Raw genomic sequence first — 19,590 nt, 5'->3', positions numbered from 1 at the left:
TGAAGCCCATGTGCCTAGGCCCCTACTTCACAACAAGAGAATCCACTGCAATGAGAAGCCTGTGTACCACAATTAGAGAGTAGCTCCTGCTCTCTGCAACTACAGAAAAGCCTGCACAGCAATGGAGACCCAGCACAGTAAAAGATAATAAATAATTTTGAAAAAACATAAATAAGAAAGAAATTTTGGAATTCCTGGCTGGTCCAGTGGTTAGGACATAGCACCCTCACTGCCAGGGGCCCAGTTCTTAGTTCCCATGAGGGAAAGAAGATCCTGCAAGCTGCGCAGTGAGACCCCCCCACCTAAAACTGAAGCATTAGGAGATGACAGATGCTATAGAGAAAATCAAAGCAGATATGAAGGATAGTTAATTTCAAGAGATTATCTTGCCATTTTAAACAGAGTAATCATAGAAAGAACTTTTAAAATGTATTATTTATCAGCTCCCTAATCTTCCAACCAACTCATTTCATTGATCATATGCATACTATCATATTCAAAATAGTATCTATTAATAGCATCAGTTAAAAGGACAGAACTCCTCTGTATTTTTCTATTTTGCCTTATTTCTACTTCATATATGCTATATCTTTATATATTAAATCATCTATACCCTATACTAACCTTTGAGCCTTTGGAGGTCAGTATTTATCCAAACTCATATTCTTAACAACTGGCTTAATACCTGACCCAGAGTAGACATTTGATAAACATGCACTAAGTTAATAAAAGTTAATGTGATTTCTCAGAGACTTCTAGATTTCCATATCTAAGTGTGAAAGGGCATTGGTACTCAAAATCTAAATGGTACTCAAAATCTAAATGTAGGGATTGAAGCAATAATATAAATACTTAAATGGCCTTGTTACTCAGACTTTAAGAGATCTAGGCTTTATCTTTAGTTCATTTATTTTCTTTTTAGTATTAAAAAAATTAAGAGTTTGATTAAAGTTGGGATTATAGAAGAGTTGTTAGGGCGATACAAAACAGGAAAATTACACCAAAAAGCCAAAGAAGAGAAACCGAGAAGATGGAATTATACAACTGATGTACATAATTCTCTCATTTCAGCATTAAGAAACTGATCGTTCTTCTTGCTAACCTATATTTAAAATGATAGTAAAGCATATATTTTTGAGACTTAGATTGGTGAAAATAAATATTTTGTTATTTTAAGGAGCTATGACTAAGGGTTCTGGGAAATCCACTTATGGTTCACACATCATTGCCTGAATATGATAAATGAAGTATTAATGTTTCTAAGATTTACAACATATTTTCAGTTTGTGCTGATAACAAACTTACATTTCATGGCATGTGTTAGTTGTTCATATTGCTGTTGAGCAAGAACATGAAGTTTATCTTCTGATGGGCCTCCTTGAGAGAAATCCTTAAGTAAATCTGTATCTAAAAACAAATATATGCTTTTAAATATATCACTATTAGATTTTTCATATATTGCTGTGATCACATTATTTAATATTTTAATCATTTTCCCTATTAATGAGTTTTCATAGAAAATATTTATTAAAAATACATTATTATAAAAATGCTGACTTAAAATTTTAAAATCTGAATTGATAATTTTGCTTAGCTTTAATATTACTTTTCCTTTATTCTCCAAATTCTTATCATAGAGTTATCTAACCAGCCAAAATAAGTCACTCAAGCACAAAAGATAGAATGCAGTCAGCCTGAGTATGAATAAAGGGAAAAAAGATTTATTTTCCAAGGCAGAAACTGATGGGCTATAGTCAGATCTGAGTAAGAAAGAATACAGTTAAAAACATTAGCTTACTAAAAGAAATCTTGGAAGAAAAAACTTCAGGGAAGCAACTGTATGTCTTCATAATAGATAAAAAAACAACGGCTCAAGAAATTCTTACAGTAATTTTTTAAATTTCTAAAACTATTTTAACATATTTCTTGATAATATTAACTAAGATATATTGACTACTACTCTATATAGATTATTTTATTCAACAACCCATTGAAGCATTATTATCCCTCTTAACACTGAGAAAATTCTTCAAGCATACATTAAATAACTTGTCTAAGGTCATACAGCTACTAGATCAAAACCAGGTTCTAGCCTGGCAATCAGACCAAACTTCTAAGCCCTGTTTTATTCTGCCTCTCAGTAACTCCCTGGAATATGTGCTAAGTCACTTCAGTCATGCCCAACTCTTTGCTACCACCAGCCTTCTCTGTCCATGGGATTCTCCAGGCAAGAAAACTGGAGTGGGTTGCCATGCCCTCCTCCAGGGGATCATCCCAACCCAGGGATTTAACCTATGCCTCTTATGTCTCCCGCATTGGCAGGTGAGTTCTTTACCCCTGAACCACCAGGGAAGCCCCCTGGGAATATAAGAGGCAATTATTTATACCAAATATTGGGCTGGTCCCCATTCCAGTAATATTACTAACGGTTAATTAAACTTCATTTCTTTCCAATTTAGTTTTGCACTTCACATTTTTCTAAGTCTTTAATCATTTTTTAAAGGATATTTATACATTATACTCTAAAACCATATCAACTTACCTTTTTCACCCCATTTTAAAATAATTTCAAGTGGTTAACAAAGATCAATTTCATATATTCCTCAAATATGGGAATTTTTTTAACCATTCTAAAAATGGTTGTAATGTTTTTCAATATTAAAATGTTTTTCAAACTAATTCATGATTTCTCATGAATCTAAATTTATGATCATTAAATTTATGACTAATATTTTTACCATAATCACTAGGTCACCAGCTCCTTATTTGCTCTGGCTATTACCGCCTCAAAGTAGTTTCCTTCAAAACCTTCCTTTTTTCCAGGCTTGCCAAAGACCATTTCTTGGCTTAGCTGGCCACCTCATCAAGAATTTCAAAATATTACCAATATCTAGGAAACTTTATTTGCCCTTTTTGTCATTTGTGGTTCCCTTTGGTCTTTTCTCCCCTAGACTGTAGATTATTTTTACCAATGGTTTATTTTATTCTGCATTCCTACTTCAAGATGGCTCAGGATAAGGCCAGTCTCACAGGAGTTCTAAGCTCGAGTTCTTTTGACTGCAGTGCTTATTGTAGCTGCTGCTATTACTTCCTATCTTCTTTCAAAATTTAATTCTTCTCTGATCATTTTCCAAAGTGAGTGTAGTAATTTTCTCAGTCTACCACACTCCCCTCTGAGCTGGTTATTCTTCTGTTTAACTCTTGTGGAAAGAAATTTTCTATAGCAAGACAGAATTCCACATGGTTCAGTATAATAAGCCCAGTTAAAAATTGTGTGGTATAGTGGAATTCTTTCTATAGTGTAGTATAGTGGAATATGCTAACTAAGCTGAATTTGAATTCCAGCTTTGAGTCTAGCTACATGACCTCAGGCAACTTGCTAAATTTGTCTGAATCTTTGTTTTTTTGTCCTCTTTTATAAAACAGAGATAATTATATAACAGCACCCCACTCCAGTACTCTTGCCTGGACAATCCCATGGACGGAGGGGCCTGGTAGGCTGCAGTCCATGGGGTCGCTAGGAGTCAGACATGACTGAGCGACTTCACTTTCACTTTTCACTTTCCTGCATTGGAGAAGGAAATGGCAACCCACTCCAGTGTTCTTGCCTGGAGAATCCCAGGGACAGGGGAGCCTGGTGGGCCACCGTCTATGGGGTCGCACAGAGTCAGACATGACTGAAGCAACGTAGCAGCAGCATCCTCACAAAGTTATTGTGAATATTAAGTTATAATGTATGAACACTTCCTGGAATATCGATTGGGGCATAGCTGTACTCCATAAATATTTCTTTCCCTCAATTTCTTTTCCTTCATTTTAAATTCTTTCCTTGCTAGAAATAGCAAATAGTTACTCAACATATTCTGAATGTTAGTGGAATGTCTTCTCTGTTTAATATCCAGTTAACCTTATCTATGCCTTTCACTATAAACAAGAGATTAAAGTAAGAATCAATTTCAGTTAACATACTGTGATGTTTGATTCAAAGGGCCAGAGTCAGAGCAGTAGTGTTTGAATCCAGGCTCTGACACTTACTTGTCAAAACGCCAAGAGGCTTCAACCTCTCTGAGGCTTGTATTCAGTATTTGTAAAAGAGAAATAATAAGAGTTAACCACTTCACAGAGTTCTTATAAGGACTTGATGAAATAATCCAAGCAAAGTGTTCAGTTCAGTGCCTTATATGTTTATATGTAACTGCTCAATAAATGCTAATGTTAAAAATATTTCTTAATTTATTAAAGAAGTAAATAAAATATTCTCAGAATTAATATTTGAGATATATCATAAAACATACATATGGCAGGTTAAAGAAGTCTTTGAAAGTGTGTTTATAATTTGATTAGAATGATCTTAGGACACAGCCTCTAGAGTTAGGCAGATCTAAATCTTAATCCTGACTCTGTTACCAACTAGTTATATAACCTTATAAAAATGAATCAATGTCTCTCAGTCTCAGTTTTATTTATAAAATTCTCATCAATTTTAACGCCTATATCTTGAGTTCTGGTATATACCAAAATAGTATACTGGCCAGCATCTGTTTTGATTGCCTATATCGCTCTAATTACTAAATATTTTGAATATCCCCCTTGTCCATATTTCACAGAACTGGTATAAAGATTAAATGGTATAATGGTTGTAAAATACTTTCTACATAACTGCCTTATATATGGTAGCTATTCATTGATCAGATGTATCTATCATTTTAATGATTTTAAATAATTTCATTTTAAAATAATTATTTTAAGTGATTTAAATAATTTTTTAATTCTTATAAATGATTTTAAAATATTAACAAATTTAAATAATTTAGAAATTAAAAATTAAAGCAAGTACCTTCATGCTCATTTAAAATAAATTCTACTGGATTACTAACACCCAGCCCTGAACAACGAGGTAGCAGCAGAATCACTTTAACTTTCTGTAATCGATGATCCTTTAATTCAAGTTTCATAAATGTCTCATGAAGTATCTCAATATCTGGGAGAGAAAACAGAGAAAATGTATGCAAAATATTAATTAAAAATCTTAATGCAGTATGTAGTTATATCTATTTATCACTATTCATTTTTAAATCTTCAGCCACACAAAATGTTATTTTAATGCAGCCAGAAAAGAGGATTACCTTCTGATAACATCCTTAACACATGAATTCTCTTAATAGAGTCCTTCCTCCTTCACTTGAATGATTTTGAAGGTTAAATATCTTCTACATAAAATATAATTTAGATCCATCCTGAACTTCAGATTCCATTTAAAGCAGTATGGTGTAGTGGACTTCCCTGGTGGCTCAATGGTAAAGAATCCTCCTGCATTGCAGGAGTCACAGAAGACGCAGGTTCCATCCCTGGGTCAGGGAGATCCCCTGCAGGAGGGCCTGACAACCCATTCCAATATTCGTGCCTGGAGAATCCCATGGACAGAGGAGGCTGGTAGGCTAGAGTCCATAGAGTGGCACAGTCAGACACAAGTGAAGCAACTTGGCATGCACGCCCAATGTAGTGGAGGGAACAGGGTTTTAGAGGCAGAAATACCCAAGTTTGACTCCCAAATTCACTATTTACTGTATCTGTGTGACAAGCCTCTATTTCCTTATTTGTAAAATGGGATATCGTTGTCCACACCTCATTTAATTGTAGTGAAGATTGAGATAAAGTAGTTGGCTTAGCATTGTGCCTAGTATACAATAAATGCTCAGTACTGGTTACTTCCCTTTCCCATTTTTTAAATCCCCTTTTATATTCTATTTTCCCTGGAAAAAATTTTATTAGCTTTTATATATTTTTTTAGCATTTTATAATTTTTACTTAGGCACAGTCTAAAGGCTCTTAGGGACCCTGTAATTTGGGACAGTCTGCCTTCCCTCAGGTTGTAATTGTCTGTGACCCTGTATTAGGGCAAACCCCCTCTAGTCCTACAATGGCTCTCATTCTCCTCATCTGCTGAGGAGTCACTCTTGAAATTGTGATACCCTACCCCCTTTCTCTTGTCTGATCAATCGTCTTTCTGTTATGTCTCTTTTGAAAAAAAATTTTAATCAAGTGCACCTTTCTCTTTTTTCCCCCTATTTTTAACTCTTCATTGCAAAAGTTCACACATTATGTCAAAAACCCTAAAACAGTGAATTTTCAAATGTTCATTATATTGCTTCAACAGTGAAACATTCATGCCCAATCATGTTTCATCTATATCTGCACACACTTCCACCCCCCCATACTATTTTGAAACTATGAAATATTTCACCATTTATCTAAAAGATAAGAACTTCTTTAAAAAATAACCCCATACATTTTAAAAAGTAATTCCTTATTGCCATCAAATTATAATAGCATCCAATCATGGCTCAAATTTTCCAAGTCTCACACATCAAAATTTTTTTAGTTTGTTTAAATCAGGAGTTACATAGGTACACACATTGCAATGAGTCAATGTCTTACTTTAAAATTTTTGGTGACAGGTACCCTTTCCACTTTTTCTTAGCATTTATTACTTAATGCAACATGGTTACTTGCACTACTAGTTTCCCAGAGCCTAGATTTTGTTCATTGCTTTCCTAGAAAGTAGTTTAACATGTTCTTGTCTTCTGTACTTCCTATAAATTAGTAGTTGGATCTTTAGAGCTTAATTTAGGTTCAAGTTCTTTTTTTTTCCCTTGGGAGATGGAGGGCACAAAACTAATTCACAAGTGATGTCATACTCATTCATTAAATTGCCTTTATGGTATGAGCAAAGGTGCTGCAAAACAGTCATATTCTAATTCCATCTTCTTTTTTTTATCAGTTGGAATGCTTCTAAAATGAGACATTTTCATTCCTCTACTTCTTGGTTACCCAGTGGTTCCTATTCTATTTAACTAGGTAAAAATTCATACAGGTAATAAAACCAGAAGTGAAATGCTGGATCATAAGGCATGTATATTTTCAATTTTAGTGATCAATGCTAGTTTTCCAAAGTCATTGTACAACTTTATAATCCAACTTGCAGTGCTTGAGCATTCCTAATGTTCCATACTTTGCCAGCACATGGTATGACCATCTTTGAAGAATGAGAGTTTTCTTCATTTAGATGAAGTTCGATTTACCTTTTCTTTTGTTGTGCTTTTGGTGTTTAAACAACCACTGCCAAATTCAAGGTTTGAAAGTTTTACCCTTGTGTTTTCTTCTAAAAAATTTGATAGTTTATATCTCTTATAAATAGGTTTTTTACCCAATTTATGTGTATGATATGAAGTAGGGGTCCAACTTTATTCTTTCACATGTGGGTATCCAGTTATACCAGCACCGTTTGTTGAAAAGACTATTCTTTCTTTGTTGAGTGGTTTTGGTACACTTGTTGAAAATCAGTTGACCATAAATGTAATTAGGGGTTTATGTTTGGATTCTCAATTCTATTCCATTGGTCTATGTTTATCTTTGCATGAAATATTCCCTTGGTATCTCTAATTTTCATGAAGAGACTCTAGTCTTTCCCATTCTGTTGTTTTCCTCTATTTCTTTGCATTGATAAAGGACAGAAATGGTATGGACCTAACAGAAGCAGAAGATATTAAGAAGAGGTGGCAAGAATACACAGAAGAACTATTCAAAAAAGATCTTCATGACCAAGATAATCACGATGGTGTGATCACTCACCTAGAGACAGACATCCTGTATTGTGAAGTCAAGCGGGCCTTAGAAAGCATCACTACAAACAAAGCTAGTGGAGGTGATGGAATTCCAGCTGAGGAATTTCAAATCCTGAAAGACGATGCTGTGAAAGTGCTGCACTCAATATGCCAGCAAATCTGGAAAACTCAGCAGTGGCCACAGGACTGGAAAAGGTCAGTTTTATTCCAATACCAAAGAAAGGCAATGCCAAAGAATCCTCAAACTACTGCACAATTGCACTCATCTCACACGCTAGTAAAGTAATGCTCAAAATCCTCCAAGCCAGGCTTCAGCAATACGTGAACCGTGAACTTCCAGATGTGCAAGCTGGTTTTAGAAAAGGCAGAGGAACCAGAGATCAAATTGCCAACATCCACTGGATCATGGATAAAGCAAGAGAGTTCCAGAAAAACATCTATTTCTGCTTTATTGACTATGCCAAAGCCTTTGACTGTGTGGATCACAATAAACTGTGGAAAATTCTGAAAGAGATGGGAATACCAGACCATCTAACCTGCCTCTTGAGAAACCTATATGCAGGTCAGGAAGCAACAGTTGAACGGGACATGGAACAACAGACTGGTTCCAAATAAGAAAAGGAGTATGTCAAGGCTGTATACTGTCACCCTGCTTATTTAACTTATATGCAGAGTACATCATGAGAAACGCTGGGCTGGAAGAAGCACAAGCTGGAATCAAGATTGCCGGGAGAAATATCAGTAACCTCAGATATGTAGATGACACCACCCTTATGGCAGAAAGTGAAGAGGAACTAAAAAGCCTCTTGATGAAAGTGAAAGAGGAGAGTGAAAAAGTTGGCTTAAAGCTCAACATTCAGAAAACGAAGATCATGGCATCTGGTCCCATTACTTCATGGGAAATAGATGGGGAAACAGTGGAAAGTGTCAGACTTTATTTTGGGGGGCTCCAAACTCACTGCAGATGGTGACTGCAGTCATGAAATTAAAAGATGCTTAGTCTTTGAAAGGAAAGTTATGACCAACCTAGATAGCATTTTCAAAAGCAAAGACAATACTTTGCCAACAAATGTCTGTCTAGTCGAGGCTATGGTTTTTCCACTGGTCATGTATGGTTGTGAGAGTTGGACTGAGCAGAAAGCTGAGCCCCGAAGAATTGATGTTTTTGAACTGTGATGTTGGAGAAGACTCTTGAGAGTCCCTTGGACTGCAAGGAGGTCCAACCAGTCCATTTTAAAGGTGATTAGTCCTGGGTGTTCTTTGGAAGGACTGATGCTAAAGCTGAAACTCCAATACTTTGGCCACCTCATGTGAAGAGCTGACTCACTGGAAAAGACTCTGATGCTGGGAGGGATTGTGGGCAGGAGAAGAAGGGGACGACCGAGGATGAGTTGGCTGGATGGCATCACTGACTCAATGGACGTGAGTCTGAGTGAACTCCGGGAGTTGGTGATGGACAGGGAGGCCTGGCGTGCTGCAATTCCTGGGGTCGCAGAGAGTTGGACATGACTGAGCGACTGAACTGAACTGAACTGATGTTTATCTTTATGGCAGTACCACATTGTCTTGATTACTAAAACTGCATAGTCAGTTTTAAAATCAAGGAGTATGAGTCCTACAACTTTGTCCTTTTTCAAAGCTATTCCATATCCCTTTGATTTCCATGTGAATTTTAAGACAGAATGTCAATTTCTGAAAACCACCACCTAGGGTGTTTTTTAACAGGGATTACATTAACTTTGTATTTTTTTCATGGATTCCTTAGAATTTTCTATATACAGAGCATTTTATATGCTGATTCTAGATAACATGGCTTTATATGTTTTGAGACTGTATTAGTCTTCTTTAGTACTGTATATTTACCTGATGAATTAAACATGTTCTAACTGTATTTCCAGTAATTTTTCTTGATTTAGCATTGCTTTCCTGTATCTCTTTTTGTTAGTATGTTTACCGGATATCTTTTTCTGTCCAATTTTTAATACCCTTTTATATTAGGGGTATCTCTTACAAAGAGCGTTTTAGTTGATCTTTAAAACCATATGATTATCTCAATAGATGCTGAGAAAGCCTTTGACAAAAGTCAACATCCATTTATGATAAAAACCCTCCAGAAAGCAGGAATAGAAGGAACATACCTCAACATAATAAAAGCTATATATGACAAACCCACAGCAAACATTATCCTCAATGGTGAAAAATTGAAAGCATCACCCCTAAAGTCAGGAACAAGACAAGGGTGCCCACTCTCACCACTACTATTCAACATTGTTTTGGAAGTTTTGGCCACAGCAATCAGAGCAGAAAAAGAAATAAAAGGAATCCAAATTGGAAAAGAAGAAGTAAAACTTTCACTGTTCGCAGATGACATGATCCTCTAAAACTTTAGAGTCTTTTAAGTCTTTAGAAAACCCTAAAGACTCCACCAGAAAATTACTAGAGCTTATCAATGAATATAATAAAGTTGCAGAATATAAAATCAATACACAGAAATCCCCTGCATTCCTATACACTAACAATGAGAAAATAGAAAGAGAAATTAAAGAAACAATTCCATTCACCATTGCAAAGAAAATAATACTTAGGAATATATCTACCTAAAGAAACAGAAAACCTATATATAGAAAACTATAAAACACTGGTAAAAGAAATCAAAGAGGACACAAATAGATGGAGAAATATATCATGTTCATGGATCAGAAGAATCAATATAGTGAAAATGAGTATACTACCCAAAGCAATCTACAGATTCAATGCAATCCCTATCAAGCTACTAACGGCATTTTTCACAGAGCTAGAACAAATAATTTCACAATTTGTATGGAAATACAAAAAAACCTCGAATAGCCAAAGCAATTTTGAGAAAGAAGAATGGAACTGGAGGAATCAACCTGCCTGACTTCAGGCTCTACTACAAAGCCACAGTCATCAAGACAGTATGGTACTGGCACAAAGACAGAAATATAGATCAATGGAACAAAATAGAAAGCCCAGAGATAAATCCACACACATATGGACAGCTTATCTTTGACAAAGGAGGCAATAATATACAATGGAGAAAAGACAATCTCTTTAACAAGTGGTGCTGGGAAAACTGGTCAACCACTTGTAAAAGAATGAAACTAGAACACTTTCTAACACCATACACAAAAATAAACTCAAAATGGATTAAAGATCTAAACGTAAGACCAGAAATTATAAAACTCCTAGAGGAGAACATAGGCAAAACACTCTCCGACATAAATCACAGCAGGATTCTCTATGACCCACCTCCCAGAATATTGGAAATAAAAGCAAAAATAAACAAATGCGACCTAATTAAACTTAAAAGCTTCTGTACAACAAAGGAAACTATAAGCAAGGTGAAAAGACAGCCTTCAGAATGGGAGAAAATAATAGCAAATGAAGCAACTGACAAAGAATTAATCTCAAAAATATACATGCAACTCCTGCAGCTCAATTCCAGAAAAATAAATGACCCAATCAAAAAATGGGCCAAAGAACTAAACAGACATTTCTCCAAAGAAGACATACAGATGGCTAACAAACACATGAAAAGATGCTCAACATCACTCATTATCAGAGAAATGCAAATCAAAATCACAATGAGGTACTATTTCATGCCAGTCAGAATGGCTGCTATCCAAAAGTCTACAAGCAATATATGCTGGAGAGGGTGTGGAGAAAAGGGAACCCTCTTACACTGTTGGTGGGAATGCAAACTAGTACAGCCACTATGGAGAACCGTGTGGAGATTCCTTAAAAAACTGGAAACAGAACTGCCATATGACCCAGCAATCCCACTGCTGTGCATACCCACCGAGGAAACCAGAATTGAAAGAGACACATGTACCCCAATGTTCATCACAGCACTGTTTATAATAGCCAGGACATGGAAGCAACCTAGACGTCCATCAGCAGATGAATGGATAAGAAAGCTATGGTACATATACACAATGGAGTATTACTCAGCCATTAAAAAGAATACATTTGAATCAGTTCTAATGAGGTGGATGAAACTGGAACCGATTATACACAGTGAAGTAAGCCAGAAAGATACACTATATACCAATACAGTAAAATAACACATATGTATGGAATTTAGAAAGATGGTAACAATAATCCTGTATGCGAGACAGCAAAAGAGACACAGATGTATAGAACAGTCTTTTGGACTCTGTGGGAGAGGGTGAGGGTGGGATGATTTGGGAGAATGGCATTGAAACATGTATATTATCATATGTGAAATGAATCACCAGTCCAGGTTTGATGCAGGATATAGGGTGCTTGGGGCTGGTGCACTGGGATGACCCAGAGGGATGGGATGGGGAGGGAGGTGGGAGGGTGTTTCAGGATGGGAAACACATGTACACCCATGGCAGATTCATGTCAATGTATGGGAAAACCAATACAATGTTGTAAAGTAATTAGCTTCCAATTAAATAAATTTATATTTTAAAAAATAAATAAAAATCCAGTATTGATGCTGTCTTGTAATTTAAGTATGTCATGCATATTTAATATGTTTAATTAATTTATATATTCATATTTTGTTTAATTTACATACTTGTTTTATATTTATTTTGTCTTATATATGTTAATATGGTGTTTCCAATTCTATATTCCACATCTCCCCCTTAGCTTTTTAGTTTTACATTCTTTATTTATTGATTGCCTCTAATATTATAACACATTCATTGTTGTTTTAGTCACTAAGTTGTGTCTGACTCTTTTGCAACCCAATGATATAAAACCTTTATCATATCTTAGATAAAGCAAGGATGAGAGAACACATTAATTCATTTCCTTCTCTAAATTATATACCATTAATTACATGACATATATTTTTAGCTCCAAAGACATTAGTTTACAATCCCGCAAGATATTAGACTACAACTATTTAGATTTACCTACGTACTAACCTTTTCCATTGCTCCTTTCTTCTAGCACCTATAACTTTCTGTATGAGATAATATTCCTTCTACTCAAAAAATAATCTGTAGTATTTCATTTATTGTATCTGCTGGTGACAAACTCAGGTTTTCTTTTCTGAGAATATATTTTATGTCAAAGGAAATTTCTGCTAAGTATATAAACCTAACCTGGCAGTTTCTTTCTGCACTGAAGATACTGTCTCTGGCCTCAGTTGTTTCTGTTGAAGTAGCTCATTCTTATTTTTATTCCTATTTCATTAAAGGTAATATGTATTCTCTCTTACAGCTTTGAACATTGTTCTCTATCTTTGGTTTGCAGCAGTTATGCTATGATATGATGTGCCTACCATGTTTTTTTACACATTTATTTTTGTTGGAGTTCATAGGGCTTCTTGAATCTGTGACTTTCATCAATTTTTAAAACCCCCCACCTGAATTTCACATATTGATTCTTCTCAACTCCTTTTCTCCTCTCTTTCTGGGTTTCGACTCACAACATACATGAGATCACTGGATCACTGAGTGTCATGTGTATTTTATGATCTCTTCCATATTATTCATCCTTTTCTCTTCTGATGTTTCAGTCTGGATAGTTTTTTCTGACTCATCAGTTCACTGATTCCTTCTTTTAGTTCTAATTTACTGTTAAAATCTGTTTCTTAATTTCACATATTGTATTTTCAGTTCTAGATTTTTCTTCTAGCTTTTTTAAAGTTCTAAAAGTTTTTTAAAGTTCTGGCTTTTTAAAAGTTTCTAGTTCTTTGCTGAAATTCTACAACTTATCATTTAGTCTTTTCAGCATATTAGTCATAAAGTCCACATCTGGTATCTGCAGTACCTGGACCTTCGTGGGTTTTCTTCTATTGCAGTATTTTTCTTTTTATTTCACCCACATCTTTCTTCTATCTTTTTTTTTTTTTTGAGTTCCAGACTCTGTATTTGAAAAAATTTAGGAGATAATATGAGATTCAGGATATTGTTACTTTCTTCCAAAGAGAATTTACTTTTGCCTCTGGTATGCAGTGAAGCTTGGGCACTAGTAATCTTACATCACCTTAATTCAATTGGGAACTGAGATGACTGGAATTTGGGCTTTACTTCATCAAAGGACTGATCACTACCCAGAGTGTACTTCTGTGCTCCAATGAAACCCTGGGAATTTACAGTCTGCCTCTCCATGTTAAGCCCTGAATCCTACTTATTGTCTCTCTGACCTTGTGAATCTGTCAAAAGATTAGTTTTCCAGCTCCACTGAACCTATAATAAAATGTTATCTTTTGTCACAGCTTGATCCAATGGAAACATTTTTTAAAAATAAGAAGCCTAAGGACTTAGAATCTGGTCCTTGATATTAGCTTTGTCCCTTAAGTGCTCCTGTGATTGTGTTCTTATGTATTAAGAGATGACAATTTCTACCACTTACTTTAATTATTGTTTGAACCTCAAATTATGTAGTAGCTGAATGTTAAGCAATATACCAAAGTGCTAATATATTCATTAATTTAAACTGCAGTTGTTTAACCAATATTAAGCAACAGTAGTCTGATATAATATAGTGGGGATTTTAGGAATATATTTCATATACAGAGTTTTGCATTTAAAAAAATAACAAATTCAAATATTTTTAACATTTCTAAGTCTTATAGAACGTAACACCAAGCAAATAAATATTTGTACATACTTTTACATCCCATTTTTGTGAAAAGGTTCTTCAGGTCAGGATCCTTAGCTTGTGATTGTACTCCACACACAAATATTTTTGAGGTATTATTATTTGTTAAGACTGACATATGGGCAACTGTGTACCAAGAACCTGTATTGACCATTAAGATATCATCATCCATATTTAATAAAGCCTTTACAGAATGGACAGCGAGACTTCGAGATTTGTCCTACAAGATAAGAGTATGATTAGAATTTCAAAGGGTTTAGGTAAAACAAGGTATTGGCAGAAATCTTGAGGTTACCTAACCCATTCTGAGTTTAAAACACCTTAAATATATGTTTAAATATAAAGTTAGTAGTTTATATTTATAAACTTTATAAATTTATATGTATATATGTTTATATTTATAAAGTTAACAAACAAAATTGGTTTAGCTTAAATTATGACTTTTATCATTTAACTATTATATAGTGATGGAACAACAGACTGGTTCCAAATCAGAAGAGGAGCACATCAAGGCTGTATATTGTCACATTGCTTATTTAAATTATATGCAGAGTACATCATGCGAAATGCCAGGCTGGATGAAGCTCAAGCTGGAATCAAGATTGCTGGGAGAAATATCAATAACCTCAGACATGCAGATGACACCACCCTTAAAGCGAAGAACTAAAGAGCCTCTTGAAAGTTAAAGAGGAGGATGAAAAAGTTGGCTTAAAACTCAACATTCGGAAAACTGAGATCATGGCATCTGGTCCCATCACTTCAAAGCAAATAGATGGGAAAACAATGGAAACTGACAGACTTTATTTCTGGGGGCTCCAAAATCACTGTAGATGGTGACTGCAGCCATGAAATTAAAAGACGCTTGCTCCTTGGAAGATAAGCTATGACCAACCTAGACAGCATATTAAAAAGCAGAGACATTACCAAAAAAGGTCCGTCTAGTCAAAGCTATGGTTTTTCCAGTAGTCATGTATGGATGTGAGAGTTGTACTACAAAGAAAGCTGAGCACTGAAGAATTGATGCTTTTGAACTGTGGTGTTGGAGAAGACTCTTGAGAGTCCCTTGGACTGCAAGGAGATCCAAAGAGTCCATCCTAAAGGAAATCAGTCCTGAATATTCATTGGAAGGACTGATGCTGAAGCTGAAACTCCAATACTTTGGCCACCTAATGTGAAGAACTGACTCACTGGAAAAAACTCTGATGCTGGGAAGGATTGAAGGCAGGAGAAGAAGGGGATGACTGAGGATGAGATGGTTGGATGGCATCACCAATGTAATGGACATGAGTTTGAGTAGGCTCCGGGAGCTGGTGATGGACAGGGAACCCTGGCGTGCTGCAGTCCATGAGGTCACAACTGAGCAACTGAACAGAACTGAACTGATAGTGATAAGGCAATGCCAAACTCCCCAAATGTGATTAATAGATTACTGGTGTCCTGCCTTAGTTCCCATTCTTAAACTTTCATGAAAATGTACTCATCTGCCACTGCCATTCTTTTTCCCCATCACATTGTCATCTAACTGGCTGCTAGCTCACAGAGATTAAAAGTAAGATGGTTGACAAGTTTAAAAATCGGGCTAAGCAGATGAGTTTATGCAACTGACCTCAGTGCTCAATAGGATGTCACCACAAGATAAAGCCAAGAGACACTACCCAAGAACGCAGGTATTGTAAAGGTATAAACCTTACAAGATCAAAGTGAGTCTGAAGCACGAATTGGAATCTAAGGACATAAAAATTAATTTAACTCAATTTCTTGAAACTTTCCTTTTTCATTCTATTGAAATACCATTATAACTCACATTCTCTTCCTGTATTGACAGCCATTATACATATCTTACAAATCAAAGCTGTAAGACTATAGTAAAGAGATAATGGGAACATATTACACATTGCATTTTCAAATGCAGGATGGCACTAGCATCTTCCCCAGAAACAAGAAAAGAAAAGGGAATCACCATGCCTTCTCTTGAATCCTCCCTTGGGAGAGAAAAATTTAGCTTTTCAGCTATGAGCAATACAAGTTCCCCCATCTATGGTGTCTTGGAAGGAGAATATGTTCCTTACAATATGCCCACTTCACATGGGGCAAAGATGCCAAAGTACAACAGGAAAACTGATGTAGCAGTATTAATTTTATATTTCTATGTGGAAATTAGGCCTTATAAACCTCCTTGATAACCTATACAAAATATAATCAATTTCTTAGGTTTTATTTTTAAGTAGAGAAATTCTTTGGGTGAGCAGGATTATTGAGAGACTCACAGTATTAAGAACCACAGTGAAAGTAAAACTTTGTTTACCTGAAATATAAGTTTATAATCTTTAAAAAGATCTATATTTAGAAGATCACTTTTAAGATGAGATGGAAAAATTAAGACATCATAGCAATGTTGATCCACAGCAAAGACTTTATTATCAATATGCAATACAGATTTGACTTTATTATAGCCATTTTTCTTCAAAGTATAATAAACTTCTTCAGGGCTGTAAATACATAATATTAGGTTATAATTATAAATATAATACATAAAAATGTATTTAATATCAGCATCTTTTTCCTACAATAAATAAAATTATCATTGCATATACTGCATCCAATGGAACTTATAATTTAAGCCATCAGTAAGTCAAAAAAAAAATTAGAGACAAAAAAGTTAACACATCTATTAAATTACTTTTGGTAATCTGGTGATAAAATCCTGAACAAAACTATAATTCCCACTCACTCCCTCAGATGAGCCCCTCATCCATTAAAAAGGTAATACTTTTATCACATTATTTTGAAAGGCAAATGACTTGAGTAAAGAATTTGATTAGAACTCTTACCTGATTTTACAAGTATTTATCCAAGCATAAAGTGGCAAAGTAGAGGCCCTTAATTCTTGGTTCCTAACTGTTTCTGGAAGAATGTGGTAAATTGAAAGGGCATCATGTTTGATTCGACATCTTGCCAATGCTGCAGCCAATTTTGTCTTAAAACTAGAGACAGAAAATCCATTCTTGGTAACTACTGCATTGAAGACAAGACTATCAATTTTCCACTTGAAAAATTAACAATTAGATTTAGAATTATAATACTCTATAATTCTATTTCAAATTTTTGAAATCTAAAGTTAAAATTTGCCATATTTAAAAATGGGAATCCCCCCAAATTTTTAAAAATGGAAACCCAATAATTCTGCTTCTTTTTTTTTTCAGGTTTTGCTGTCTCTGTATAGTTGTATATCTTAATTGTTTATAACAACTGCTGGTTGAAAGACAAATTTTATGTAGTAAAGGTGAAGGGCTTAGAGCTTAGAGTCAGACAAATTTGAAGTTAAATTAAGGCTCGGTCACTTACTAGCTGTGTGACCTCAGGTACAATGCTGACTCTCACCAGCCTCAGTTTTCTCATCTGTAGAATGTGATCAGCTTACCTTGCTATTACTGTAGGGATTAGTATCATGGGGCTTCCCTGGTGGCTTAGCTGGTAAAGAATCTGCCTGCAATGTGGGAGACCTGGGTTCAAACCCTGGATTGGGACGATCCCTTGGAGAAGGGAAAGGCTACCCACTCCAGTATTCTGGCCTGGAAAATTCCAGGGACTGTATAGTCCATGGGGTCTCAAAGAGTTGGACACAACTAAGTGAATTTCACTTAGTACCATGGGTGTCACCAAGCACCATGCCTGGCAGGCACTCACTATAGATCAGTCTGTGTTATCAGAGATGGCAAGAGTGTAGTCTTGACAAGATTAAGGAGCTTTCATGAATTGGTATCAAGTCCTTCCCAGTTCTGATTATCTCATATCTTATAGTTACAAATAACAGGAAACAAAAACAAGAACTGGTTAGCATAAAATGAAAACCCAATAATTCTTTTTTAATCTTATGGCCTAAATCACTGGGAGGTATTGCGCACTGACTCTGTCTCCTTGACCACAGGTGATTGGCAGAAGGTGGGCACTTGACCCAAACCAGTCAAGTGAATTTTTGTGTGTAGTAACAGAGAGCCAAGTCAGTCTTTCTGGGTTTTGGTGCTGTACAATATAAAGCTCCTGAGTTGATAGCAGCCAAGTTTCCCATTCTACACACAGAAAAAGATGTAAGAATGAAGCTAAAGCACACAAAGAGGCAGAGACCAGAGTGGAAGAGAGTCCTGAGGGTACCTGAGTCACAGGGTTGTCAGGAAGCATTTAATAGGGGGCTTCCTGTGTGCTGTTTTGGATCTGTCATGAATCCTCTGTCGCTTATTAATTCCTGAATATTCGGGAATTAAGTGGAGTAGCAAACTACTTACTCCTGGGGGCTTAGGAATGCATGCATCTTCTGTTAGTTTTTCCATACGGTGATAAGTAACTATTTACGAACTTCTTCCTTTTTATGAACCATAAGGTAAAAGTGATTACTTACAACCCTCTCTCTTTCATATGAATGACTTCATGTTTCCTTGATAACTTGTAAGTTTTGATTTTATCTCTGCTGAAAATAGCTACCTTGTAAGACAGTATAAATACTCAGACAATGTTAAATAAAACACCTTTGCTCCATCAGAGCTTTGGTCCCCGTGTTTTTCTTTCTCTCTCTCTCTCTCTCAGGCTAATTCTCTGGAGCACAGAGACCCGTCATGCTTATTCTCCTGACCAGGTTTCTAAGCCCCTCTCGACAAGGAGCACTGCGCCTTTGCCCCCCTCGAGAGGGCGCCAGGTGCCTTCGTGAGCGACGCAAGCCCTGTGTCTAAGGACTTTATCGGTTTTCTGCATAAACCAAGGAATATCAGCCTCTTTCTCTCTCTCTTTTACTTTCTTATCGTGGACTCCGGACCACCAGGTTCTGGTCCATTAAAGGACCTCAACACAGGATGTGGTTAGCAGAAGCAGAAGCACATCAACGTCCTTCCTGCAAGTCTCACTGTGCAATTCTTTGGTGAGATACTTTATAATAAAGTTTCTCTTTTGCCTAATCTAGTTTGAGTTGGATTCCTGTCTGGTTGTCAAAAAGGAATCCTACCTAGTACACCATTTTCTCTTAGTTTATTTTTTTTAAAGAAATGGGTTTTGTTCCTTTTTAGCTTAAAATTGTCAGAAATTTTATATACAAAGAACTAATGATCTCAAGGGGTTTTTTTGTTTTGTTTTTTGTTTTTGGTGGTGGTGGGTTTTGTCTTTGTTTTTTTGCTGTGCCATGTGGCTTGTGGGATTTTAGTTCCCCAACCAGGAACTGAACTCAGGCCTTCCACAGTAAAAGCACTGAGTCCTAACCACTAGACCACCAGGGAATTCTCAAAATATCTCAAGTTTTAAAGTGCCATTAGTAATGCCTAACACAAAAGAAATGTGGCTCTCTTTAGATATAAATTATATTCTTAATGCCCAA

At 35.7% G+C, this 19,590-nt stretch overlaps 1 protein-coding gene across 2 annotated transcripts in view; it reads right to left on the bottom strand.

The window, feature by feature from the left end:
* The window catches only part of NSUN7 (NOP2/Sun RNA methyltransferase family member 7), a 48,741-nt gene that overhangs the window by 9,060 nt on the left and 20,091 nt on the right, over positions 1-19,590 (bottom strand). For both annotated transcript variants that reach the window (XM_069593945.1, XM_069593944.1), the window contains exons 5-9: positions 17,063-17,215; positions 16,537-16,720; positions 14,241-14,451; positions 4,838-4,981; positions 1,306-1,407 (exon numbers count right to left, since the gene is read on the bottom strand). In XM_069593945.1, the coding sequence (XP_069450046.1) occupies positions 1,306-1,407; positions 4,838-4,981; positions 14,241-14,451; positions 16,537-16,720; positions 17,063-17,215 (794 nt within the window). The remainder of the gene's footprint in view (positions 1-1,305; positions 1,408-4,837; positions 4,982-14,240; positions 14,452-16,536; positions 16,721-17,062; positions 17,216-19,590) is intronic.

Source organism: Ovis canadensis, chromosome 6, assembly GCF_042477335.2.
Source record: "Ovis canadensis isolate MfBH-ARS-UI-01 breed Bighorn chromosome 6, ARS-UI_OviCan_v2, whole genome shotgun sequence".
NCBI lineage: Eukaryota > Metazoa > Chordata > Mammalia > Artiodactyla > Bovidae > Ovis > Ovis canadensis.
Note: the sequence above shows the minus strand (reverse complement) of the source record. Positions and strands in the feature narration are given on the sequence as shown.